The sequence below is a fragment of the Apodemus sylvaticus genome, chromosome 5, assembly GCF_947179515.1.
Source record: "Apodemus sylvaticus chromosome 5, mApoSyl1.1, whole genome shotgun sequence".
Taxonomy (NCBI): Eukaryota; Metazoa; Chordata; class Mammalia; order Rodentia; family Muridae; genus Apodemus; species Apodemus sylvaticus.
The window spans coordinates 138,480,694-138,507,161 of NC_067476.1; the positions used below are offsets into that span (position 1 = coordinate 138,480,694).

The 26,468-nt window shown below is 50.9% G+C and overlaps 2 protein-coding genes across 4 annotated transcripts in view; one reads left to right on the top strand and one right to left on the bottom strand.

Annotated features, from left to right (window-relative positions):
• Positions 1–26,468, bottom strand: part of LOC127686086 (putative testis-specific Y-encoded-like protein 3) — a 255,675-nt gene that overhangs the window by 84,966 nt on the left and 144,241 nt on the right. The window lies entirely within an intron of this gene.
• Positions 10,006–25,326, top strand: Ccm2l (CCM2 like scaffold protein). Of its 3 annotated transcripts, none has more exons than XM_052183947.1 (10): positions 10,006–10,073; positions 11,735–11,902; positions 14,406–14,489; positions 14,579–14,762; positions 15,491–15,945; positions 18,091–18,226; positions 20,091–20,154; positions 22,427–22,556; positions 23,534–23,672; positions 24,475–25,326. In XM_052183947.1, the coding sequence occupies exons 1-10, from the start codon at positions 10,044–10,046 to the stop codon at positions 24,777–24,779; spliced, it is 1,695 nt and encodes a 564-aa protein (XP_052039907.1). In that variant the 5' UTR covers positions 10,006–10,043; the 3' UTR covers positions 24,780–25,326. The 3 variants fall into 3 exon arrangements, with proteins under 3 accessions (XP_052039907.1, XP_052039908.1, XP_052039909.1); XM_052183948.1 differs by having other exon boundaries at positions 14,582–14,762; XM_052183949.1 differs by lacking the exon at positions 20,091–20,154 and having other exon boundaries at positions 24,475–24,677.

The window sequence follows — 26,468 nt, forward strand, 5'->3', positions numbered from 1 at the left end:
CAGGGTCCAGACATCCTAGGTTGCACAAAGGACCACTCACCCTGGCCTGTGTCTCTGGCCTGTCTTGACCGGGGAGCAAGATGATGAGATTGGGGAGCTAGGAAGTTTTGTGAAATAGAAGATGGAGTTCTAGGCAGGTCCTAGAGTCCCTTGTCACTCTCTTATGCCAAGTGAGGTGAGCTCACTGGAAGGGGACAACCTGGGACTTTAGGGACAAGTGCAAATAGCACTAGAAGTGTGGTGGGCTGTGAGAATCCTAGACTATGCAAATAAGTATTTAGCCCTCTCTGGCTCAGTTTTTCTTGGGAGTTACAGATAGAAAACTGAGGCTCAGAGTGGCAGCTACTCTCACAGGGTCCCATGATGTAGCAATGGTTGACTTGCTGAGGATGCGGGGAGGGTTCCTGACTTACAGTGAGGCACACATCATACCCAGGAAACACGCCATCGTGCCTGGCCCCACGGGTAGCTACATCTGTTTTACCAGTGCAGAATGCTTTTCTTCTCCTGCCTCCCAGAATTCCTGAGAGGCTTCCAGAGTAACAGGTAGCTCTATCCCGACCCAGGCCTGCTCTGAGGTAGTCATTCCCTCTACCCAGGGCTAGCTTTGGAAACCAATTCCATAGCCAGCTATATACACGCTATAATCTGTAAGACAGAGCATGGAGGATGCGCTCCAAACCCAAGCTGCTTGGTCCATCAGGGCTCATGGTGCCAGGAATCGTCATCCCATTATTTACCTGACACCCTTCCTCTGTGTGTGGCACCCCAACAAGAGCTATACACCCATCCACACATCTATGAGGTGACATCTGGGCTACCATTGATAAGTTATTTTATACCCCCGCCCCCAGGAATAATAGCCCCGTGGATGCCCCACTCTCTCGCAGCCTAGAAGGAAAGGTTCCTCATCCCCGGGCTGGCTGCTGCAGGCCAAGGCACGCAAGGACCCAGGATGAGCAGAGCTAGGTATGGCGTGGGGCTGCTGGGAAGCCATGGCCACATTTTTCATTCTAATCTCACAGAACTTTTCCCAGGACACTGCCTGTGAGAGGATCTGGGCACCAGGGCAGGTCATGGTCAGAGGCCCTCACCCTTCTCCATCTGGACAGAGCTCACCTACCCGTAGTATTACTCTCCCACCCCCAAGCTCAGGGCCCCATCCTTCCTAGCTTGAGGCCTCTTGTTATTGGCCTGTGTTTTTGCTTCACTAGGGCAGAAGAATCTGAGTTGGGGAAAGCCCCATCTTCTTGGAGCTGTTTTTTGGTTCCTTTCTCTGACACAATCTACCTCAGCTGGTCTTTCCCCCCTGCGCCCCCCTCCCCGTCACAAGTGGACCCCTGGGGTCTGCCACTCCTCTTCCCAGACCATCAACCAAACCTGCATTCTTAGTTCTTCCCTTGACCCCTATAAGTTTCTTTCAATGAGAGAGGACTCTAGAACCACAATCTTAAAAGGACGGGGCTCGGTAGGTCCCCAAAGTCACTTGTTCTTCACATCTATTATATAGGAGAAATGGAGAGGGCCACACATTTACTCAAGATCACACGGCAAGTAAATGGACCCACAGGGTTCTCCTGGGCACCAATAAAAGTTAGTTCTGTGTTCTTCAGAAGCAGCGGATAATAGAACATCTTGAGAACAGAATACTAGGCAGGCCCTGTCCTAATATCCAATCCTGAGACCTTTCCTTGCCAACCATGCCTCCTATTACATGAGCCTCCACCTTCGAGCCAACTCCAGCTGCTGGCTGTGCTCCACGCCTCCCCAGGCACCACGCATCCCGCACTGCGCCTCCACTCACCACTGTACCGTGTGCCTTGTAACAGTCACTCCAGCCAACAGCACGGGCCTCCACCCTCCCCTGCAGGGACTGTCTAAAAATATGGGCTCAGTCCCTTCCTCCCATTATCCCCAAATCTGCCTTATTCTCAGCCAGATTCCTCCTGCACTTGTGTCTCCCTGAAGTTTGTCACCTCGAGGGCTGGAGAAACAGAAACCCAGGAGGGCAAGACTGAGAATGTGCGGACTCCCAGAAGAGAACCAGGGAGCTTGGGATAGTGGTCATTCCCAAACACTCCTCGGAAGACTGAGGTTCTACGGGCCCCTCCCCTTGCAGCTTGCCTAGGTTTGGGGTCTATAAGGGCCTGACAGTGGGAGGAAGGTTCTCTAGGGCAGGGTGCATGAGCCTAAACTCAGATACAGCCAAAAAGGAAAGTGGGGTGGGTGGAAGTTAGAGAAAGCAGAGCTGTGGGGACAGGCAGGAGGGTGTTCTGTGCTGATTGGCAATAAGGTTTAGGCTTTGGAAAGCAACCTGCTGGCCACCAATTTGAGGCTTCTAATCTATCTTCCCCTCCAGGGATACCAGGAACCTCTAAGTTGTATCTAACCCTGGTTGTCTGGAGGACTCCAGGTTCCTGGCTGTTCCCAGCATCTGATGGGAGGTCAGCTGCTTAGGATCCAGGGTCTTTTCCACTTTGGGAGCTCCTGATTCAGAGGGACTCTCTCCAAGTAGAGGGAGAGTCTAGGCACAGGTTTCTAACTTAATGCCAGGAGCCCTGATCCCATCTCTGTTGCCTCACAACTCTTGTGCATCTGCCTCCTTCCCAGACTGAGCCAGATGAGGCTGCAGGAGGGGAACTGAAATCTCTAAGCAAGTGTTTTGCGGTGTCACAATGGAAAGATAGAGAGAGTACCAATTCCCCCAGGAGGCATGGGGTAGGGGCCTGGGTCCTAGTCAAAGGCACTTCTGGGGCTTAGGGGAAACAGGACATGTATGCCATTCTGGTTGGGACACTGAGTACTTTGGTTGCCACAAAGTACTGCCATGCGGGCCCGGGAGGAAGAACCGCATCAGGGCACTGCAGGAGATGGGGTAAGGAAGGACTGCTCCATCCAGGGCTGATTCCTGGAAGCAGAATCCCCAGGACACAGACGTGCTCCATGCTCAGTCCCTCACACCGAGGTGTGACCACCCCCTGCTCAGCATCCTGGCCTTTATTCTATGCACAGCTCTCCAAGAGTCCCCAGGCCAGGCTGGATGGCGGAAGCTCAGGATAGATACCTGCAATAATGTTAAAGTGGAGGGGGTCTGGGGAACAGAGATGGGTGAGGATAGCCGCACAAGGGAGGAGGATATGCCTCTTCATCCTGACCGGCCTAACAGCACTCTTTCCCCGCCCCTCTCCTGTCTCGTTTCCAAATCAGACATAAGAAAGGGTCCAAATGTCCCCAGAGCCCTCAGGATTCCCTGAGGATTTTGTGGCTTGAGAAGTTTTTTTCCCCTCCCAAAACAAAAAAAGGCCACCTTAATAAACATTAAGTTTACCACCGTAGATTAGCATCTGAGTGGATTACAGATGCATCCTAGAGAGGACTCCTGGCAGCTTCCAGGCCTCAAGTGCTAAGGCCGTTTGCATTCTATATCGGTGGCTTAATGCAGACTACTCACGGATGCTTTGCCACTGCAGACCCTTGAGCCAGGCCTGTTACCCCCAAATCTGGCATCGGTAGCTTAATACCCAGTTACTTCTTAGTTTACAGAAGGGGTGGGTGGGCCCAGAGATGGGGAGCAACCTGCCCTTCCCCCCATCCCCCAAGCTCACACAGCAAGCTGGTGGTAATTTAGGACTAGAGCCAAGGTCCCTTGGGAGGGGGAATCCTACCAGAATACCTTCACCTCTGATACCTGCCACATGTCCACAGGAACCACTAGCCATGCCTAAGGGCCCGATTTCCCTGTCAGCACAACTCCAGGTGACTCTTCCCCATGTTCTCCTTCCCCTCTGTGGTCAGTTCAAACTTCTTCCCGCTTCTTAGCCTACTCCTAGGCCCACTTCCTGGTATTTACTACATCTGTGCCATTCCCAGCCCGGCAGCCCAACTCGCCCTTTCGAGTGAAATTTCCCTGGGCAGGGGAGGGGCCACGCTGGGGCTTCTGTACTGAGACTTTTGTACACCACAGACTTTTTGTATATTTTTAATTTTGCTGCGACATGAGATATTAAAAGTCATTTCAGTACATTCTGCTTGTGTCCTGTTTGGTTGTTCTGGGCCAGGGCCAAGGGACGAGAAGAACCATTTTCCAATGGGATCCTTTAAGGCACGTGGGTGGGGCAGAATGGAACATTAGCCAGACCTCGCTCACTGTTGATTGGCTAGACCATCAATCAATCAACCAGACTCTCAGCCTGGATCTTCCTAGAGATTTTCTCCAAATCCATTTTACAGAGAAGGGGGAAAGATGAGAAGTGGGAATGCACTGTCTCAAGGTCCTAGAAAGAATTCTTACAAAAGCAAGACTCAGCCAGAAGTTCCCAACTCGACTGAAATATATACTGTTTATGATGTGTGTACCAAGGAAATATTCTAAGTACTGTGACCCACGCTCAAGGGCTGACCTTGGGGGCCTTGGTAGAAAAGATGTCTTCCTGTTAGGGTTTCTGCTCCTGTTGTGCTGGGGATCAGGTACGAGGCACCTAGTTAGGCCACATGGATCGCTACCTACCCCACGGGTATGATTCCCAAAATTCAGACTATGAAAACCAGTTTTAGCTCACGCACTTGATCTTAGCCAAAAGGTTGAGAAGCAATAAAGTGGCTCATTTCAAATACAGGCTTCTGTATTTCAAAAGTTCTCAGCCAGGCAAGGTGGCACACCATGGAATCCCAGTGTGGGGGCAGTGGAAACAGGATGGGCTGCATGAGATCCTGATTCCAGAACAAGAAGGTGTCTGGGAGCTTCTGTGTGAGGGGGTCTGGGAGCTTCTGTGTGAGGGGGTCTGGGAGCTCCTGTGTGAGGGGTCTGAAGACCTCATTCTGAGGACCACTGCGTTAGATCCTCCTATAAGCCTGGTGGTGGCCTTTTCTTGGGGGTAGAAACTCGTTTCTTCAGAATAAAATCAACCTTTTTAGCCGATGCCAACATTTTAGAAGACCTAAACATCATTTGAGGCATGTGTTAATGGCACCCAGCACTGTGACGAACAAACCAGAAGCTCTGAAAAATACAACCTAAAAGGAGGAAGGATTTATTTAGGCTCACCATGGCTGTGGCCACTGGTTCCATTTGTCTCAGGGCCGGTATGTGCAGAGCATCGTGGCAGGAAGTCTCTGGTAAGAGTGCAGTGTCTTGCCTCGTGGCAGACCAGAGGCCTAGAGCGACAGAGAGCCAGTTCCTCCTCTTCGGCTTCTGCTCCACCTGAGCTCCTAGCCCTTGGGCACAGACGGCCATCTGTACTCAGAACTGTCTCTCCCCTCAGTTGCGATGCTGCAGGAATGGGGTTCACAGGCAAATCCAGACGTGTGCTTGCAGTAGTTGGGAGTCTGGTGCTTCCTGTTCATTTGTGGTTGGACCTAAGCTAGCTGGAAAGCACCAGATAGGCTTTCCAACCGAACCAAGTGCTGGCCCATGCGATGGGAGCCGCAGAACTTAGTGCTGCTTTAGGGCATCCCTTTGAAGGGAAGGGTGGCAGTCTGCTCCCAGCTTATAGCACTGGCCGAATAGATAGACGTTTTACAGTGGAGCGAGGAACCACAGTGTAGAGCAGAGGCAGCAAGACAGGATGTGCTGGGTCCCGGCACACATTCCTGCTGTTCCTGTCTAGACTGTAGGCCTTGACTGTCAGGGTAAGAGATAAATGATCGCATTGAGGCCACTGCTGTGTCGCTCTCAGTTACAGCCAAATGGATCTTGGTTGGTGTGTCTAGACCACTGGTTCCTAAGGGAAGGGTATTTTTGTTTTTATGTTTTTTTTTACGAGTGTGAGCATTTCCCTGCATGTATGTCTGTGCAACATGTATGTGCTTGGTGCCCCGAGGTCTGAAGAGGCCTCATCAGATCTCCTGGAACTGGAGATTCACGTGGTTGTGAGCCTCCGCAATGGGTGCTTGGAAATGAACTTGGATCCACCAAGTGCTCTTTAATGGCCGAGCTCTTTGCAGACCCCAGAGGACGCATGTTGAAAACTCACCTAGCAGCCGGGCGGTGGTGGTGCACGCCCGTAATCCCAGCACTCTGGGAGCAGAGGCAGGCGGATTTTTGAGTTCGAGGCCAGCCTGTCCAGAGTGAGTTCCAGGACAGTCAGGGCTATACAGAGAAACCCTGTCTCAGAAAAAAAAATCCCCCCCAAAAAAAGAAATAAAAGAAAAGAAAAGAAAACTCACCTAGCAATGTTTTCTTCCAGAATAAAAGACAAGAGGAGAAGCCACCTGACTGATGGGCTTTACTGCTATGCTACTGTGAAACCATCTTGCCAATTACATTGCTTGCCAGGGTGCTCATGGCATGATCCACAGACAGGAGAACCTGACCGGAAAACATTTTCTCACAATTCTGGAGGCAGAACTGGACTGGTTTCTCCTGAGGCCTCTTTCCTTGGCTTGTAGGTTCAGTGTCCCACTGCATTCTTGGTTGGATTCTGTGTGTACAAATGTTCCTAGTGTCTTTTTATATGTGTCAAATATCTCCCTGTGCTTATACAGTTCCTCATAACAGTGGTATTTCGACTTAATTGCTTCTTCTAATTAAAAAAAAATCTAAGCTGGACATGGTGGTGCACACTTTTAACCCTGAACTTGGGAAGCATAGGCAGATGGATCTCTGTGAGTTCAAAGCCAGCCTGGTCAGTCTACAGAACAAGTTCCAGGACAACCATGGCTATACAGAGAAACCCTGTCTCCAAAACAAAACAAAACAGTATTTATTTGTGATTTTTAAAGATTTTTTTTAAATGTATATAAGTGCTCCATCTGCATGTACACCCGCATGCCAGCAGAGGGCATCAGACCCTGTTACAGCGGTTGTGAGCCATCATGAGGCTGCTAGGTGTTCAACTCAGGACCTCTGGAAGAGCAGGCAATGCTCTTAACCACTGAGCCATCTCTCCAGTTCTTGTCTGTCTATTCTTACAGTACTTCACATAGAACCCATGGCTCCTTACAGGCAAGGCAGATGCTGTAACATTGAGCTGCACTCCAGCCCGACTTAATTTTTGCTTTAAGGGACACATCTCTCGGGACCGAGGCTGTGGCTCAGTTGGTAGTGTGCTTGCCTAGCGTGCACAAAGGTCCTGGGTTCTGTCCCCAGCGCTGCACCAAATGTAACTCCAGCACTAGGGGATACGAGCAAGCAGGAGGATCTGGACTTCAAGGTCACCTTTGTTTGCATAGTGAGTTCAAAGCCAGCCTGGGCTACAAGAAACCCTGACTGAAATAAATAAATAAATAAATAAACAAATAAATAAATAAATAAATAAAGTGAGTGAATTAATAAATAAATAAATAAGTGAATTGAAATCTCTATATCCAAATACTGTTATATCTTGAAGTACCAGAGGTTGATGCTTCAATATGCAAATCTAGTGGCACATGCAACTTATCTCAGGAAACAACAAAGTAGAAAAATATAAGGACATTTGCGCCATTGTTGAGCTGCTCAGCTCACCAGTCCTGGAAATACTCTCAGACTTCTGCTGAGCCACCTGCGGTCGGAATTGGCTGTTGGTTGCAGCCAGAAGCAGCACAGCTCAGAGCCACCGTTTGCTCAAGCTGCTCCCTCTGCTTAGAGTAAGCTAGCCTGCAGTCTGCCTTTCAGGCGAGGCAGGGTACCCTCCTCACACAAGCTGAGTTCTTCTAGGTAAGATGCAGCCGTTCCATCTCCCCCTCTGCCTAGGACTGCCATCGACGGTAACATATTCTGCTGCTGGGTGCAGAGGTGGCCTTTGCAGTCCTCTCCAGGGCAGTTCGGCAGCTGACTTAACGGGCTGAAGCCTGGCGGTCACACTGATAATGCTGACAGGCCGGCGTTTTCTGTCTCTGCTCATCTCATTTTTGATTCGCTGGCTGATTTTAGTAATGTATGTTCTCATTATGTGGCCGCTCCATTTTGTCCCGAGAACAGCTTTCTGAGGAAAGCACCATTACTATCCTGCTTTTAACACATGAGGACTCAGAGGCTCTGAGACGTGATGTAAATTGCTCAAGGTCATTCGTGATTGAACCCTGGCCGTCTGTCTCCGGATGATTGACTGACACTAAGCACTTGATCTGATCATGGCTCTGGGGTGGGTTCAGCAGGCAACACAGAGGCCATTTTCTTTTTCTAGTCATCTCCATGTCCTAGTTGAGATTCCAAGCAGTGACATTTGGTCCTATTAGTGATTCTCAGAATAAAATAAGGTCCAAATTTATAACTGGGGAGGCTGAGGCCCAGAGACAGGAAAGGGGTTACAACAGCCAGTTACTGAAGCACCAGAGACTGCCGTTCATAACCTGCTATCACAGTGAGGCTAGAACTCTAGACTGGCTCAAGGGGTTATTTAGCAATTTTGATGCTCAGAGCAGAGTCAGGGATTGGTTGGTATATCCTGGTCTCTCTTCATTGGCCTGGCAGGCAGAGTGGAGGTCTCATGTTTCAGTGCTCAGATGTGACTGGCAGGATGCAGGGCCTTGGGAGGAAGAGGCTGTAAGTCTGACATCAAACTGCCTGGACCATTTCCTTTTTGGTGTGTGGAGGAATGACTAGGGTTGGGGGTGTCCTGTAGCTCCCACACCCAGGAGTCCAGACATGGCATACCCACCCTTTTGAAACCCCCATGCAGCCGGGCAGTGGTGGTGCACGCCTGTGATCCCAGCACTTGGGAGGCAGAGGCAGGCGGATTTCTGAGTTCGAGGCCAGCCTGGTCTACAGAGTGAGTTCCAGGACAGACAGGGCTACACAGAGAAAAGAAACCCTGTCTTGAAAACCCATACAAAACAAAACAAACAAAAACTCCTATGCAAAGAGTCCCAAGCCCTGGCACCTGCTGTTTATGATCTGTGGCCTCGTGTCTTCCATGCCACAGAGGAACACTAGCAAGGAAGGACTTTGGGGATCACCTTTCCATTGGGAAGGTGAGGAATCTGAAACCCAGAGCTTAGAATATCCACTGCAGCCAGGGACATCAGCAAAGCCGTCTAGAATGCTGGCATCCAGAACCCAGGTGGTGTGACAGGTGTTGATGGGCCATTCAGAACATTCCCAAGTAAGGCTCACAGGAGGTGAGGGCCCCAGCAGCACTGGACACTAGACTTCAGGTCCACGTTCTTATCTCACTGCACAACCCGAACCCCCAACCCCCACGCAGAATCCTTGCCAAGCACACCACCCATGTGACCTTGAGCTGGGATCTGCACACGAGACTGCATTTTTAAAATTTATGTCCCTGAAATCATGGTCGCAGATATCATGAGGAGTAAGGGAGATAAATATGCCAAAAAGACATCCCGGGAGCCTAAGATAAGGAAGCAGAAGTCGGTTTTTTCTTTATTCATTTGAAGTGCTAAGGACAGAACCCTGGGCCTGCGGGCTGCTAGGTAAGTGCTCTACTCTTCAGCCGCTCTAATAGTTAATATTTATCGAGTACTTCATAGTTCGAGGAGCTCTTCTAAGTGTAATCCTAGTCAAACTACTATGAGGTCAGGCTGTGGGAACTGAGGCACAAGTGGTTAAGTGAGTAGCAGGCAGCCAGTCCCAGAGGCCCCCATATGCCATCTCTGAAAAGTAAGGAATTATTATTAATATTATCATCATCATCATTATTATTATTACTATTATCTTAACTTGCTGGACAGAGTCTGAAGCACTTTCCACCCACTCTCTCATTCATTTCTCAGAGAGAGGCTGGGGTTTCTCCTGGTGAATGCAGGAAACAGGCAGCAGGCTTTGAAAGAGGCTTTTACTGCCTTACCTTGCCAAAGTCATCCAGCAAAGTTGGTGGCAGACATAGGCTATGACCCAAATGTAATCTCCAACTCAGGGGACCCTTCCTCAGTCTGCTCCGAGCGCCAAGCCCCTTGGACACCATGTGAGGCTCCCACCCTTCAGTTACAGGGTTCCAAGGCACTGTTCTCCACCTACCCCCACCCCCACCATCAGAAGGGAGGGGCAGGAACTCTGGTACTGGTGGAGTTTCCGACCAGGCAGGAAAAAGAACAAAGGAAATGGAGGGGGGGTCTGGAGGGGGCGGAGAGGAGGGTGGCAAGAGCGGAGGAGCAGGCTCACCATGGAATATGAAGCCAAGAAAGGGAAGAAGGTAAGTGGTCGATTGAGAGGGCCAGGCTTGAGAAATGTCTCTGATGGTGGAGTAGAGAGGTGAGCGGCATGGAGTTAGCAGACAGCACAGGGAAGGGGCCTTCCTTCTCCTTTGGAAAGAAGTTCCTGTCCGTGACAGCCCGACATCTGGGTTCCGGGCTAAGCTTCGGTCTGAGTGGCCTCTGTCATACTTGTGCTGAGAAACAGACAGGGTCTTCCTGGGATATCTGCTTCTTGGACATTCTGGTGGTAGCTTCCTGCAGCTTCTCAAAGAAAGGGACAGACAGACACCCAGCAGACACCTTCTCTCCCTGATCACCTAGATAGGAAGGCCGGCCAAGGTAATTACAGGTTGGCAGATTGCCCACCCATGCTGGGACCTCCTACCTGTTCCCTGCCCACTGTCTCCCAAGATACTCCTGCCCTCCACACCCTTGTGCAAAAACTTACTCCTGAGACCTCAGCTTAAACCAACCCAAGTCCTCTCTCCACCTTCCCCCTTTTCTGAATCTGAGACGTTTTCCCACTTCCCAGTTCCCACTGCACCCTTATCCACACGACACTCTCTCCACCCAAGAAACGAGTTCAGAATGTTTTATAAGGAACTTACATGAGGTCAGTATGGTGACACAGGTCTGTAATCCAGCTATTCTGGAGGCTGAGGTAGGAGGATTACAAGTTTAAAGTTAGAGTGGGTAATTTATTGAGACCCTGTCTCAAAACTATAAAAGTGGACTGGAGGAGGGGGCTCATTCCTTGGCAGAAGGCTTATCTAGCATGCTAGGATCCGGGTTTGATATCCTGAACTGCAAACTGATGCTAAGAATTTTAAGTGCTAAGAAAGCAGGAGGCATACAGCACAGAGGTATTGGTCTGAGGCTCTGGACAAAATCCCAGCACTGACACACAAAGTGTGTCCCCATATGAATCATGGGGGCTGACATGCACATACTCTTGGGGAATCTATGGATTTGTTTATGATACAAGGTCTAGCCATGTAACCCAGGCTGATCTTGAAAACTCACTGTGTAGCTCAGGCTGACCTCAAACCCACAGCAATTCTCCTGCCTCAGCCTCCTGAGTGCTAGAATTCACCCAGTGAGGTCCACTTGATAGATGCACTCCTAGGTGGCAGCCCATCCTGTTTGTCTTTCGGGGAAGCTAAGTCGCATGCCACACGTGCCACCAGAATTTATGGTTTGCTTTAGAAACTGCCTCAGGGCTTCAGATTCCTCAGGTCTAGGATGGGATCCAGGAAACAACATTTCTCTCAAATTCCCTAGATCCATCCTGGGTGTTTCTGTATTGGTGTCCCTGGATTACACTTACACTTATTTATTGCATAGTTCTAACTCACTAACAGGCAATAGCTTAATAAATGCCTAGGCCTCCTCCATCTAGCCCTGGGGCCTTGGCCAGTCTTTGAATCTGGCTGGCAGGAGCTTCACCCGCCCTGGGTACTTAAAATGCAGACTTGGGGACTGGGAAGTCCCACCTGCTAGTGTTCTTTCTAGCTCTCCTCTTCGCTTCTCCATCTGAGAAGGGGGTGGGGCACAGGGCTGCACCTCCCACGGATTTGAGGAAGATTAACTTAGGTTGTGGAATTAAAACTGAGTTCATACAGCCAGTGCCTTAGTTATTGGGATTTCCCTGTCTCCCCAGGGCTTTGTGTCCCCCATCCGAAGGCTGGTGTTCCCGAAGGCTGCACGCCAGGCGGCCTTCAGAAGCAGTGTCAGCCGCAGGCCGCTGCACTCTGTGCCTCTGTATCCCCCCGACTACCTCATTGACCCCCACATCCTGCTGTGTGACTACCTGGAGAAAGAGGTCAAGGTGAGCAGGGGACAAAGATGGTGGGGGCGGGGCAGGCTTGGACGCACTCCAAGCTCTGCCACACCCTGTGTCACCCGAAGGAAGCCTCCTACCTTACTGCCACGGACTGTACACCCTCAGCAGGTGACACTCACCCGCTGAGCCCCAGAATTTCTGTTCCAACATGGGGCTCAGAACCCACCCCCACAGGAGACTGCATTCCAAGAAACTGTGCCACGTACCCAAAATCTCAACCCACTCATGAGATTTTTGTCTGCAGGCTCCCTGTTTGTTCAGTGTCCAAGTTAAGAGCAAGAGAGAGGCTGGGCGGGCGTGTGGCTTGGTGGTAGAGCACTTGTCCAGCATTCCGGAGGCTGCAGGCTGCACAGCCAGCCCGGGAGGCAGGTCTAGGGGCATGGAGGGTGGAGATAGGTAGCCAACATAACGGACTCTCACTAGCATTGGGTGGGCTAACAGGTCTTCATCAGCCAAAGGTCGGTGTGAAGTAGGATTATTGAACAAACAGGCTACTTGGTCAAATTTGAACTGCAGACGAGCAGTGATTATTTCTTTAGCATAAGTATGCTCCAAACGTTAAATAGAACTAAATAGGTACAAAAAAAATTCCTAAAAACAAAATTGTTGTTTAACTAACATCTTGTATTTTATCTGGCAAGTCTATAAATAAAGAAAAGCTAGAAAAAGAATATGTTTGAAAACCAAGGGCTGAAAGTTTACAGAATAAAAAGATGTGAGTGGTGAAATTCTGCAATTAAAGAATTGCACCCAGAATTCTGCAATTAAAGTAGTAAAAAGTTTATTCTCATACTGAATAACATTTAACTGATAATGTTGTTATAACTAGGAATTTATAGGAGCCCATATATTGACTGAGAATGTCTTTTTTTTTAAGAAGATGTATTAATTCAATGCTTCTTTCCATTTGATCTGCAATGAGGTTGTTAGGAGAATCAATAATGCGTGGGGTGGGGAGAGGCACTGGACAAGGAAATTCCCAAGGATCCTTCAAGACTTAATAGTAGATCCTGGCCCGGGGCAGCCGTGGAGGGGGGAATGGTTTGACGGATGAAGTGCTTGCAGGCAAATTTGAGGACCAGAGTTCCTATCCCCCGAGCCCCCGTAAAGCCAGGCACAAGCAAAGCATGCAGCCATGGTCCTGAAAAACCCACAGGGTGGAGACGACAGGTGGAGATGGGAGAACTCCTGGAAACGCAGGGGCCTGACTGACGTGAGAAGTACAGACAGGAGGCTCTGGCTCAGACAATGTGGCAGGCAGGAGCTCATCCCCTGACTGCCACACAGGTGCTGCAGCATATGCCTGCACTCACAGGAGCGCGCGCGCGCACACACACACACACACACACACACACACACACACACACACACACACAGAGTCTGGCCTATCATGCAAAGAGGCTCTAAATCTGACCTTCAACATGGCAGTGGGGTGTGGGAGGGAAGACTTTTGCTTTCCTGCAGAGCCTCATAGAGCGAGCCGGCCATGTGTTAGCACGTGTCAGCTAACTGTTGGAAATGTGAGCTCTGGCGCATGCATTCAAGCTTTCTCCCTACCTCACAAAAGTCTCGTGTAGCCCAGGGAGGTCTTGAATCTGCTGTGTATCCTCGGACTCTCTGCTTGTTTGTTCGAGACAGGGTTTCTCTGTGTAGCTCTGGCTGTCCTGGAACTCACTCTGTAGACTAGGCTGGCCTCCAACTCAGATTTTCCTGCCTCTGCCTTTTAAGTGCTGGGATTTGGGGAGTCCATCAACACCCTCACACTCCCATGGCTGACCCTGGACTCTAAACTTCCCGCTTCCACTTCCAAAGCGCTGGACTCCAAGCTTGTTCTACCACGACTTACCCAGCCTGACCCTTTCTAGCTGTAACCCTGTGCCAAGCTTTTAGTTGACTGTAGCATGCTGAGCCTTCTAATTCTTAAAGTAACTGTGAGTAGATGGGAACATATATACAAACTGGTCCTGAGTTCAACAGAAGTTGTTATCAGGTTGTATTAGTCAGGGTTCTTTAGGGGAACAGAACTGATAGATGGGGCAGAGGACCTTACAGGGTGTGGTCCTGCCAGTCCAACATAGGCTGTCTTCTAAAAGAAAAGCCAAGAATCTGGTAGTTGTTCAGTCTATGAGACTAAAAGCTTTAGCTGGTCTTCAGTCTTTGTGGAAATCCTGAAGAATTAGGATCTAATATCATTAAGGAAAGCTCCAGCTGCAGAGCAGATGAATCTGCCAGTAAGACTGAGGGAAAGTAGGCGAAAAGTGAAAGTTTCTTCTTCCCCACCCCTTTAAGTGAGCTGCAGCCAGAAGGCGTGGCTAGGGTTAAACTGTGTCTCTCACTTCATATGATCATCCAGAGAAGCCTTCACCGGTGTGCCAGCAGCTTGGGTTTGACAAGTCAAAATTAGCCATCATACAGGTTATTATTAATTCGAGTATTTCAGCCTGTCCTGCATTAACTCGGAGGCTAGAATCTCCCACTTCTCCTCCAGTTCCTGGGTCACCTCACCTGGGTGACTTCTTCACTGAACCCCTCCAGTCGAGACGAGCTCCTGCAGTTGCTGGACACCGCCAGGGTGAGGTCCTGGGAAGGGAGGCTCTCTTTCCCTTTCCCCTCTCCTACCCCGAATTCCTGGGGACTCAGGTGATCCGACCCACCCCGCAGCAGCTGAAGGAGTTGCCTCTGAAGACCACGCCGGAGCAGGACAGCATCCTGAGCCTGTCCGCACGCTGCCTGCTGCTCACGTGGCGCGACAACGAGGAGCTCATCCTGCGCATCCCCACGCACGAGATTGCTGCTGCCTCCTACCTGCAGGACGATGCTCTGCATCTGCTAGTGCTTAAGACTGGTGCGGTGGGGGGCGGGGGTGACGGGGTGCAGTCCCTGCAGTGCTGAGACCATGGGAAAGGGATGGCAAAAAACACTGAGCATACTGTTCTGAGACTAAGGGCAGGCAGAAGAAACCATCCGTAAGACCAGAGAGTCAGGATTGGCATCCTGACCAGATAGAGAAGATTGGGTAAGGTGTTAGAGTCAGGAGTTCAACCTTAATAGAGTTCAACCTTAAACGGAGTGGGAGGTGGTTAAAAGACACGATCGCTTGACTCCGATCGGACAGTAGGGGGCGCCCTGGATAGGGGAGCTGTCGGGTCTTGTGGGAGGTTTTAGGTCAGCCATCTGGAGATGGGACTGAAGAGAGCAGGGAAAGTCTTACTGGAAGGTGGGATGCTTAGACCAATGTCGCGCTTCAAATGAAGGGTACGGTGAAAGGGGACAAGGTGACTACCACCCTCAACTCAGAGAGCAAGTCTGCGGAGAAAGGCATTAGGGTGTGTTGGGGAAGGTGGAAACTTTGTGGCTGCCACCTGGAAGTCTGGGGCGGAGCCATGGCCGGAGGCGGAGTCATAGGCCTGGGGGGTGGGGCCCGAAAGTCCCGGAGCCAGCAGAACCATCAGGGAGCTTAGTGTTGCACGTGGTCTTAGCTCAGGGCACCTCAGAACTGCCAGGTGGCCCTCCGGGTGGCCCCGGAAAGCCGCGATTTCCTGCTACTGAATCCCCAACCCCTTCCTTCCCTAGGTCTGGGCGTGGACCCGGTGCCGGCGGGCATGGACGGCAGCCCGGGAGGTTCGGGTCGTGATGCCGGCCCTCCCGGCGCCGCGCCCGAGAAACGACGGGTGGGCACAGCTGAGCGACGCCACACCATCTGCAGCCTGGACTGGCGCGTGGCGTGGGGCGGGGGCGCGGGCGCCGAGGCCCGGGCGGCGGGAGGCGGCGGCAGCCTGGAGCGGCAGCGCGCGGGAGCGAGGGCGTCGGGCAGCTGGGAGCGGCGACAGACGTTCAGCGGCAGCTGGGAGCGGCGGCACGCGGGCGGCGGCGCGGGCAAGCCGGGTGGCAGCTGGGAGCGGCGGCAGGCGAGTGGCGGCGTCGGCGGCAGCTGGGAGCGACGCCATCCCGGTCCCAACCCGCTGGATCCCCAGAACCACAGCCCCGACGCCTACTGCAACCTGGTCATCCTGGCTGTGGCAAACAGGGTGAGCGCCAGGCAGTGTTGGCACTACTGCTGTGACAGTCACGATCATCGCACTAATCACACCACAGTTGAAGCGCGGACCCTAGACAGACGGGGGACAGCATTAACACTCAATCCCCACAGCAGCCGCTAGGGCGAATATGACATTTATTCCCACTCCTTAGAAAAGGAAGCAGGCTCAAAGTTTAGGTAACTAAAAGTCCTGCGGAAAGCAGGTGACTGACTAGCCCAGTCTAGCAGTACCATCGGCCTTGAGCCTTCCCAGCCCTTCCTCTACGCCAGGTTCCAGGCTCTCTCTGAATGGGTGTGCCTGTCCACAGGGAGAGGAGGTCAACCCCAGGAAATGCCGCTCAGTGGCCCCCACCCCACCCCGAGATACCATCCAGCCTTCCTTTCCTGTTCCGACACTCTAACCCCTCGCTCCTTAGAAGCTAGCACCTCCTTTCTTTCCAGCCTCTTAAAGTTGGGGTGGTCCAGGCGTTATCCTCAATCTTTTCTCCTTTATCCACACTTGTCCCTATGTGATTTCTACTCTACCGCCTTCTAAAACCCAGAGAACACTGAATTTCACCTCTAACCAAATCTCCACTCCTCCTGTCTTTTCCAGGGTCTACTTCTCATTATGAATGAATTTATTCCAAGTTGAGCCCCCAATCTCCTCTCAAACCTGAAGCATCTTCATCTGCACATTTCATTGAATAGCTGCTCCATCCTTGGTAGCTCAGGCTGAAACCCTGCAGTGGTCCTTGCTCTGTCTCTCTTCTCTGCCTTTCTCAATCTACTCTGCCAATAAACTCATTGGTCTTATTTTTAAATGTATCCAAACACTATGACCACACCATTCACTGTCCACACCCAGCTCCATCGTCTCTCTGGGATGACGTTGCCATGCCCACCCCATTGGTCAGCCCTTCCTTAGACTCTCTACTCCACAGCCTCATCCAGCACGGCCTCATCCTGGAACCCTGACTAGGGTGATGAGGAAAGGAAGGGGGCGGGGCGTGCAGGTGTGCAGAAAAGCTAGGATCACACGGGCCATGCTGGCTCTGGTAGGAGGTGAGGGGGTTGTGTGACTGATGGAGGAAGAGACCCTGTTTCAAAAGGAAAGGTTAGCTTGTATTGTTTAAACTGAAGCAAGGAGAAGAATCAGTCTGTAGACCCAGGAGCCTGAAAACCAGACTGAGGCGACACTGTGCTTTCCTTGGCTATCCCACTCAGCTGTGGGGTTGAGGCGTCAGTCCTGGCCTGGTGGTAGAATGAACAAGTAAATGAGTTGTTTTCCAGGGGTCTGAGCCTCTGGCCTCCTCCTGTCTGATGCTCAGAGATCCCACACACAGTGGTCAGAGTTAACACTCCTAGTGCCAGCATTAGCTGATGCCTTGGCCTGTGGTGAATGCAAAGAAGTGACACAACCCCCAGTAAGCCTCTGAGCCTTCAGCGATAAAACAAGGATCCTCTCTGACCTGTCTTCTCTAGGGTCATGGTAAGGTTCGTCCTGGTTTAAATGGCAGTACCTGCGATGACCACAGATACCCATCCCGAGTTACAGTTGAACATTTACCCTAGGATTTTTAGAGGTACCAAAAGGCAAGATTTTCATAAGCATGGTCTTTGTCAATCAGTTACTGCTTTCTGTGTCTCTCACTGGATTCCTCCTCAAATGCACAATCTCCAAAGCTTTCCCAAGACCCTCTTCCTTCTGACAGGGACACTATTATTGTTTTGCTTCCACAGTTGCATTGGGCATGGGGCAGCCCATAGCCATATCCTGTGCCCAGTAGTAGTAACAGCACTGAGCCTGCAAGCTTGATTCTTTGAAGTGACCCTCCTGCTGCTGCTCCCATCCCCACACGGGCTTCAGCCTCTGTGCTTGTACATTTAAACAAACCCTTGTGTTACATACATTTCAAGATAGGCCATGAATCCCCTGGAAACCTGGAATTTACTTTCATGGCCAAGGAGTTAAAGTTGCCTCTGGGATCTGTAAAAGGGTCATAAGAACAGGAGAGGAGCCATATTTTGAGGGGAAATGTCTTTGAAATTGGCTTAAGGTGTGCTGGTCCACACTGGCTCACTCTGCATCTGGGGAGGCAGGAGCGCCCCGGGGATAGGTAGGAGCCTGAGCTCTCCTCCTGCCCTGGACCAGGATGCTGCTGAGGAGTCCTGCGCCCTCATCTGTCAAGTCTTCCAGATCATCTACGGGGACCAGAGCATCGAGTGTGTGGACCGGGCTGGCTACCACTACAGATCCACACCAAAGCGGCCATGGCTCTCCAGCTGCAGTGCGTATCCAAACTCCCACAAAGCCCTGGGAGAGGCTGGATGTTCTGATGGTCAGGGCTGATGAGGCCTTTAGGAGTTCTGAGCTGGACCCCGGTTCTAGGTGTCCACTTGATAGAATGTCATTCTTCTTGATGACCTCTTCAGAGATGGCCAGGTTGTCAAGTTTGGGGTGAGTTTGAACTTAGGCTCTTGAACTGCTCTCTTGTTTTGGGTGCCCGTGCTTTGCAGGATGTGTGTTGTCGGCTAACTAAGCCAACTTCACCCCATGAGATTCCTAGGGCTGACATCACATGTTTGCAATCAAGGGTTGGAGTTAAAGTGAGACTAACAGGGGCATTTACTGGGTGCCGATTATGTGCCAAGCACAACAGCCAGGTGCCAGGTCTTCTTGAGTCTTCATGGCATCCTTCTTATCTGGTTCACTTAGCACAGGAGTGGGCAGTCCACAGACGCTAAAGAGGTAGTTTTCAGATGAATGAAAACTGCTCAGTGTCCGGGCTGGTGAGCTGGCTTCGTGGGGAGAAGGGACTTGCTGCCAACCTTGACAACCTGAACTCAAACCTCAGGACTCACAGGATGGAAGGAGAGACTTGAGCATTTCCAAAGTTTTCCTCCCACCTCCACATGGGTACCGTGGCACATACAAACTCAGTCCCAAGCACATTAGCTAAGAGTCCCGAGCTTTTGGGACACTGAGGTGGAAGGATCCGAGTTTAAGGTCAGCCTGAGCGACAAAGGAGAAACCTTATCTTTAAAAAAAGAAAAAGGATCTGCTCGTGGTGGTGATACACATCTTTCAGCTCAGTACTTGGGAGGCAGAAGCAGAAAGATCTCTGAGGTCAATACCAGCCTGATCCCCTGCAAGTTCCAGTCTAGCCAGGGCTACATAGAGAAAAAGGGGGGAGGGGTAGAGGAGCCTCTCTGCGGCCCTGTGAATCCAGTTTTACAGATAATAAGCATTGAGGCTCAGAGTAGTCACAGGACACATGGTTGGTAGGTCAGAGTCAGAACCCAAAGCCAGTGTGTCTAGTTCCAAAGCTTCTGTCTGCAGCTTTCTCTCTCTCTCTCTCTCTCTCTCTCTCTCTCTCTCTCTCTCTCTCTCCCCTCTCTCTCTGCTCCCCTCACAGTCATTACATGAATTCCCTTCTCCACAGCCTCCTATGGAGTGGTCTCTGTATGGCTCCAGGAGCTGTGGCACTGGCCTTGTGGAGACCCTGCTACCCACAGGAGCTGTGCCCGATGGGAAGCCTCTGAGAGTCCGTTCATTCAACCAATATCAACTGAGTGCTTACTGTCTCGGGCTCAGATGTAATCTGTAAGACATATTGATTGTGGGCAAACTGAGACATGGCATTGCCTTCCTGCAACTTGCACGGAATAAATAGTCACAGAGATAAACATCTAACCGCAGAATTGTGAGAACCTGTAATGAGGTACTGGCCTCTGAGAAGTCAGAGTGACAGAGTGACCCCCACTGAGCTGACATGAGAAGGCCCTGTCTAGACAGATGAGGGACCAGGCTGAGGAGGAGCCACTTCTCCATGAGTAATGTTGGTTTCCTTTCGAGCTTCCAACCCTCTTCCTCCTTGCAATGCCTCCCTCTCTCATCTAGACACACATTGATCAACCCTGTCCCACTGCCTCTCATTTGTCATTCCCTGCGTCCCATCAGATAGGCAGATGCTGTGGACCTGGGCACTGGGGAAGGCAAGGATTGGGGGTGTCAGTTGCATGAGGTTAGCTATGTATCGGGGCTGGACCAGAACTAGATCCCAGGGTGCTGCCAAGGCCGGAGGGTTCAGGGAGCCTGAGATATTGGTGTGGGCATGCATCTCTGACAGCTCTTCTGTCTGCTGCCCCCAGGTGAGAGCTGCCGTACTGACGGGACGTTTGCCTACGATGCCGACCTGAGCTGCTGCAGCTCCTTGTGAGTATCTGCTTTGTCTGGGAGGCCAATTTTCCTTCCTCGCCCCACCCGAACTCCTCTAGAGTTCATGGGAGACAGTGACCCAGGCATGATTTGTGTTGAGGATAGGAGGTAAACAGAGCTCCAGGCTAAACCCTGGGAGACCTAGAGACCTGGGACCACAGAGATCTAGGTTTAGTAACCTGCAGAGTCCAAAGGCACAGCTAATGCTGGAAGCTATGTTGGTATAATGGAAAATCCTGGGGAGGGTAGATTTACATTGGTTTTCTTATGCAAAATACAAGAGTTTGGGGCCTCCTGGTCCTATGAACCCTGGGCCTCTTTTCCGGTCACAGTTTCCTCTTCACCATTCTCAGAGGGACCTCCTAGTCCAAGCTGTAGCTGCAACTATGAGACAGCAAACCAATGGTTTCTTGAACAACTTTAGGGAGGATGGAAACCCAGGGAATACCGCAGAATCACCATGCATGCTCACTATATGAAAAGCCCTGGTTTCCACCCCTACAGTGCGTGCGCGTGCACACACACACACACACACACCATCAAGCTTACACTTTAGTAGTCAAAATTTAGCTGCTTGGTCAGAACTAGCTGCAAGCAAGGCTGGGAATACATCTGCAAGGTTGGGCATACATCTGCAAGGCTGGGAATACATCTGCAAGGCTGGGAATACATCTGCAAGGCTGGGGTTGTCACTCAGCCAGTGGAGCACTTTCCAGGCTGTGCATAAAGCCCTGATTCAACCCCCAGCACAACATGCCCTGAGGCACACCTGTCATCTCTGCACTCAGAAGGAGGAAGCAAGAGAACTAGCGGGTCACCCTTGGCTACATAATGAGTTCAAGACAAACCTGGGGTATATGAAACCTGCCTTAAAATTTTTTAAAAAGAATTCTGTTAGAAACATTGCCCATCCCAGTTTGCTCAGGGTTGAGGAGTTTCCCAAGATATGGGATTTTCCGTTTAAGTCCAATAAAACTCTCGGTAGACCTGTGGTAAGTTATCCTGGTCGTGAAAGGACTCTGATGTTGGCAAGCAGTGGCCCATGCCCTACTATACCAATGTTGATATTGGCACTACATTTGTTCTTCCTGAACCCATGTGTGCATAAACCAGTTGATAACCAACCTGATTTGGCTGAGGAGAGCAAAATCCCACTAATGACACATTCTCTGAGCTCACACCATTGGCTTTTGTTAACTGCTATGCGATCATCTGTTACGTGGGGTCTATAGTCTGAAGTGCTTTACAAATGTGAGTTCCTGTCATTTTCACAGTGACACCAATCCTCACCATTCCATTTTACAGATGGAGAAGCTAAGGACTAGGGAAACAAAGTTTAGCATCCCAAGGGTCAAACCATAAACTACATAGACCTAGCCTGAGCACAGACAGCCTGGAATGTGAACTCAGGAGTCTGCACCCTTGCTAGGTCTGTGTTCCCAGCCTTCTGGAGGTAGAAGGCAGAGTGCCAAAAGTTCAGAGCCCAAGCCCGGTGTGGTCATTTTATTTTAAAAAGTAGTTAATAATGAGAACTTCCTACATTGGTCTGGGGGTGAATCAGAGATGAGAGAGGGTTCGCCTAGGATATGAGAGGCTTTGGTTCCAACCCGCATCACGGCATAAACCTGGCTTGGTGGTTCATGCCTACAACTCCAGCCTTTGGGAGGTTGGAAGCAGAAGGATCGAAAGTTCAAGGTTAATCTCTGCTCCATAGAGAGTTTAAGGCCATTCTAGGATATGTGAGACCCCGTCGGACACAAAACTTTCCACGATGAGCCAGGCAGCCTAGTTAATAAGATCTCAACAAGGAGAATGGAAGGGTCGCACACGTCAGCATAGGCGGCAGCCAGCAGTGATAACGCCGCACTGAAAAGAAGCTTCCTGGGCTACGGGAGAGTCAGAGCGGACTGACTGTTCCTTATCTAGGAACCAGGAGGGCTTCCTGATGACAGTTGAGCTTGGCAGGTCATGCCAAGCAGAGGGAACAGCAAGAATTCAGAACAAGCAGGTAGAAGTCCTGTGTCTGTAGCACCAGATGTGAGAGAGTGGAGAAGAGAGAAATCCAGGCAGAGGCCAGCATGTGCAAAGGTCTGGGATGGGGTAAGGAAGAGAGAGGCCAGAGTTCGAGAGCAGGAGGGGGCTTGAAAGGTTGCTGGGCTTTGATGAATGAGCAAGACAAGGTCAGGATAGGGCCCTGAGCACTGGTCTATAGGCTCAACCACCTTTAGGAACAGAGGTCGGTGAGGTTACCTTCTTCTTGTCTCTGCAGCAATGGCTCCCAGGACACGTTTGAAGCCTGTTACAGTGGCGCATCCACGCCCTCGTTCCACAGCTCCCACTGCAGCAGTATCGACCACAGCAGCTGGGCCTTCGAGCAGCTGCAGGATTACATGGTTACGGTGAGCGTGGGCGGGTGGCAGAGGTCTGCAGCAAGCAAGCCTCAGAGGCCAGGGAAGGAGGTACAAACAGAAGAGGCCAGCTTAGAGAAGCCTTGAGTGGCTTCAGCCTGCGCTGACTGCTCCCAGCACCTCTCCTGCATCTTGTCTTTCATCTCTTCAGCAACCTCAAGAGAGGCTCCTTCCTCACCCCAAGTACAGAGAAGGAAAGCAAGGGTCAGAGAGATAATGACCTCCTGGCACCAGATTGGAGGTCACCAAAGGATCGGGACTCAGGAAGCTGGACCCATATCCCACTTGTCTTAGAGTTTTACTGCTGTGAACAGACATTATGACCAAGGCAACTCTTATAAAGACAACATTTAATTGGGTCTGGCTTACAGATTCAGAGGTTCAGTCTATTATCATCAAGGCGGGAGCATGGCAGCATCCAGGCAGGCATGGTACAGGAGGAGCTCAGAGTTCTACATCTTCATCTGAAGGCTGCTAGCAGAATACTGCCTTCCAGGTAGCTAGGATGAGGGTCTTTTTTTTTAAGATTTATTTTATTTACATGAGTACACTGTAGCTGTCTTCATAAACACCAAAAAAGGGAGCACCGGATCCCATTACAGATGGCTGTGAGCCACCATGTGGTTGCTGGGAATTGAACACAAGACCTCTGGAAGAGCAGTCCGTGTTCTTAAGTACAGAGCCATCTCTACAGCCCTAGTCTGAGGGTCTTAAAGCCCAGACTCACAGTGACACACCTACTCCAACAGGGCCACGCCTTCTAATAGTGCTATATCTTGGGCATATACAAACCACCACACCATTTCTAGATGCAAAGGACCAGATGTTGTCCCCCCTGGTGGGCAGTAGAAGATTTTGCAGGCAGGCTGGGCCTGACAGGCTGCCAGAGAGAGCCCCAGCATTTTCAGCAGACATCAGGCGTTTGGCAGTCTGGACCTGGTCTCTAAGGGTGTCCCTTACTCCCACAGCTGCGGAGTAAGCTGGGGCCTCCTGAGATCCAGCAGTTTGCGTTGCTGCTACGAGACTATCGCCTGGGGCTGCCTATCCAGGACTACTGCGCAGGCCTGCAGAAACTCTATGGGGACAGACGGAAGTTCCTTCTCATTGGTAAGCCCCGCTGCCCCTTGGTTCCAGGCATCCCCAGCCAGGCCCCATCTGGGAGCACTTTGTTCTTTGAGCCCCTAAGGCCCCACCGAGACTTTGAGAACCTGAACCTGAGGAGAGCAAGGAGAGCAAGAGCGAGTGCAGAAAAGGGAAAGGAATTAATTGTCAGGAAACAGCTGGAATGAACAAAAGCCCAAGGGCAGCAAAGCCAGTCAGGATGTGATCACACACACACACACACACACTGCCCACCTCAGCCTCAGAGCTCAGAGGACCAAAGAGACTTGTCTGCAGTCACACAGCTAATGAAGAAGGTTACGAAGCACCGATGGAATAATGCTGACAGCACAGGAGTATGCATTTGTCATGAGCCAAGCATGATCTATCTCATAGGCTATCCTGCTCCTGAGAAGTATATATTGCTATCTCCTCCCCATTTGCATGTGAAGAGACTGAGACTCTCAGAGTAGCAAAGTAAAGTAAGAATGTTAAAGATCCTGAAAGGGACTAATGTCTATGGGGCTCAGCTTCGGATGTAACTTAGTACACCCACATCAAATCAGGTACAAAGATCTGTTGTACAGGTGAGGAAAGTGAAATTTAAGTAGTTATTTTGAGTATATCCCTAAGAATATACTAAACTAGCAAACAAGTGGGGAGTCTTGTGTCATCTACTGTTTTGGGAGAGAGAAGGTCTTGGGCAAAGCCACCCCGGCAGAGAAGGGATTTGAACTCAGACTTCCAGAGAATGCACTCCATAGCAGGCTGGCTGGATGCTGGAGTCACCTTGCCCTGTGTCCTCTAGGGATGCGGCCCTTCATCCCAGATCAGGACATCGGCTACTTCGAGGGCTTCCTGGAGAGCCTGGGTATCCGCGAGGGCGGAATCCTCACCGACAGCTTCGGCCGCATTAAGCGCAGCATGAGCTCCACAGCTGCCTCTGCTGTGCGCAGTTACGACGGGGCAGCACAGAGGCCCGAGGTGCAGACATTCCACCAGCTGCTGGCCGATATCACGCATGACATCGAGGCACTGGCCCCCGACGACGACGACGTCTACGAGGATGTCTCTCCAAGCGGAGGCGACCAGGTTGAGGACAACTACCTGTAGCTCCGCGGCACACTTGCCCATACGACATCATCCCCAGCATGCCTAGACTCCTGGGTTCCCATTTGCGCCTTCTAGGGCTTCTTTCCCTGCAAATGGGTTCCAAGATCTTCAGTCCCTGCAATACCAAGAAAATCCTGCAGAGGGCAGGAGAGCCAGACTCTAGAGTGTTCTTCAGGATAAAGAATCGCTCCACCTACTGGCCGACAGAAAAGATTTCCAATTCACGCCCCACTTAAGGCAACCTTGCCCAGGCCCAAACCAGAAACAGTTCCAGAACCCAGAAACCTCTCTTCAATTTTACAGGATGAGAAACTGAAGATACTTTTGGGAGTTTGTTTGTTTGTTGTTTGTTTGTTTGTTTGTTTGTTTGTTTTTAAGGGAATGGATATGAGGGAACGCCAGGTTCTTGGATACCGATACCTGTTTCCTCGTCTCTAAGATAACTTCAGCTCCTCCCACCTCACAGGGGGTCATGGGGTGAATGGAGAGCAAGACCTTAGTGTTAGGCCCGGCATGTTGTAGATGCTCAATAAATACTGTTTCTCTCCGCTTGGAATGTTTCTGACTCAGTGCACCTATTGTTCGTGAAGCAGTGTGTGGAATGAGATGTTATAAAGACTAGAAGAGTTTACAGCTTGACAAGAGGAAGAAACAGGACTGGTCTCCACAGTGATCTTATAGCCTGACTCTGTGCCCAAACCCCAAACAAAACACACTCGGGACTCTGCAGACAGACAGACAGTCAAAGAGCTGTGCGGGCAAAGCTATGGAGGTCAAGATGAGGCCAGCCCTTGGCACAGCCTCAGTGAGGACAGTGGGCCTTGAGAAGGGGCCAAAGACCCTCTAGAAGAGATCAAATGTGTCTGCAAAACCTTGTTAAGCCTTCCACAGCCAGATGCTTACAAATAATGTGATCACTGGGACTTAAGAGTTCCAGATTCCCACTGAGACAGTGGCAGATGACCATCCCCCCATCCCCCCACCCCATCCCCCATCACTGGTCCATGCAAGGTTCTCCTGATGTTCTGTTTCATTCCTTGCTTGTCGACATATTCTTCTCCACACCACAGTCTCTAGCCCCAACGTGCCAAAACGTGTCTCTGTACATAAAAATGCACAATATTGGGCTGCAAGACAGTTCAGCGGGTAAAGTACCTGCTACTCAAGCATGGGGCCCTGAGTTCAGATCCCTGGCATGTAAAAAGCCAGTGTGGCCTATGTCTGTCACACTAGCTGAAGTGCCGGGTACAGAGAGAGTGGCCATTTAACAGTGCATGCGGGTGATGGACCCTCAGCCCGGAGAGAGAGAGTTCAGCTTGTAAAGCACTTGCTGCATGAGGCTGGCCACCTGAAATCAAGCCCCAGGACCCACTTAAAGGTGGACGGGGGAAATCAACTCACAGAGCTGACCTCTGACCTCCACGCGTGAGAACGGTGGCATCGCCACCACCCTGCGCATGCACGGGCACATATGCTAATAATTATAATTTTAACTAAAAAAAGACCGTGTCTTAACAGGTAAAGTACAGAGAGATCTAACCTCCGACCTCCATATGCATGCAACCCCCACATACACACACTATGCAATGTGCACGTGAACACGGTGTAAGTGGTTGGAATGGGCTCTTCTCCTCCTCCTCCTCCTCCTCCTCCTCCTCCTCCTCCTCCTCCTCCTCCTCCTTCTCCTCC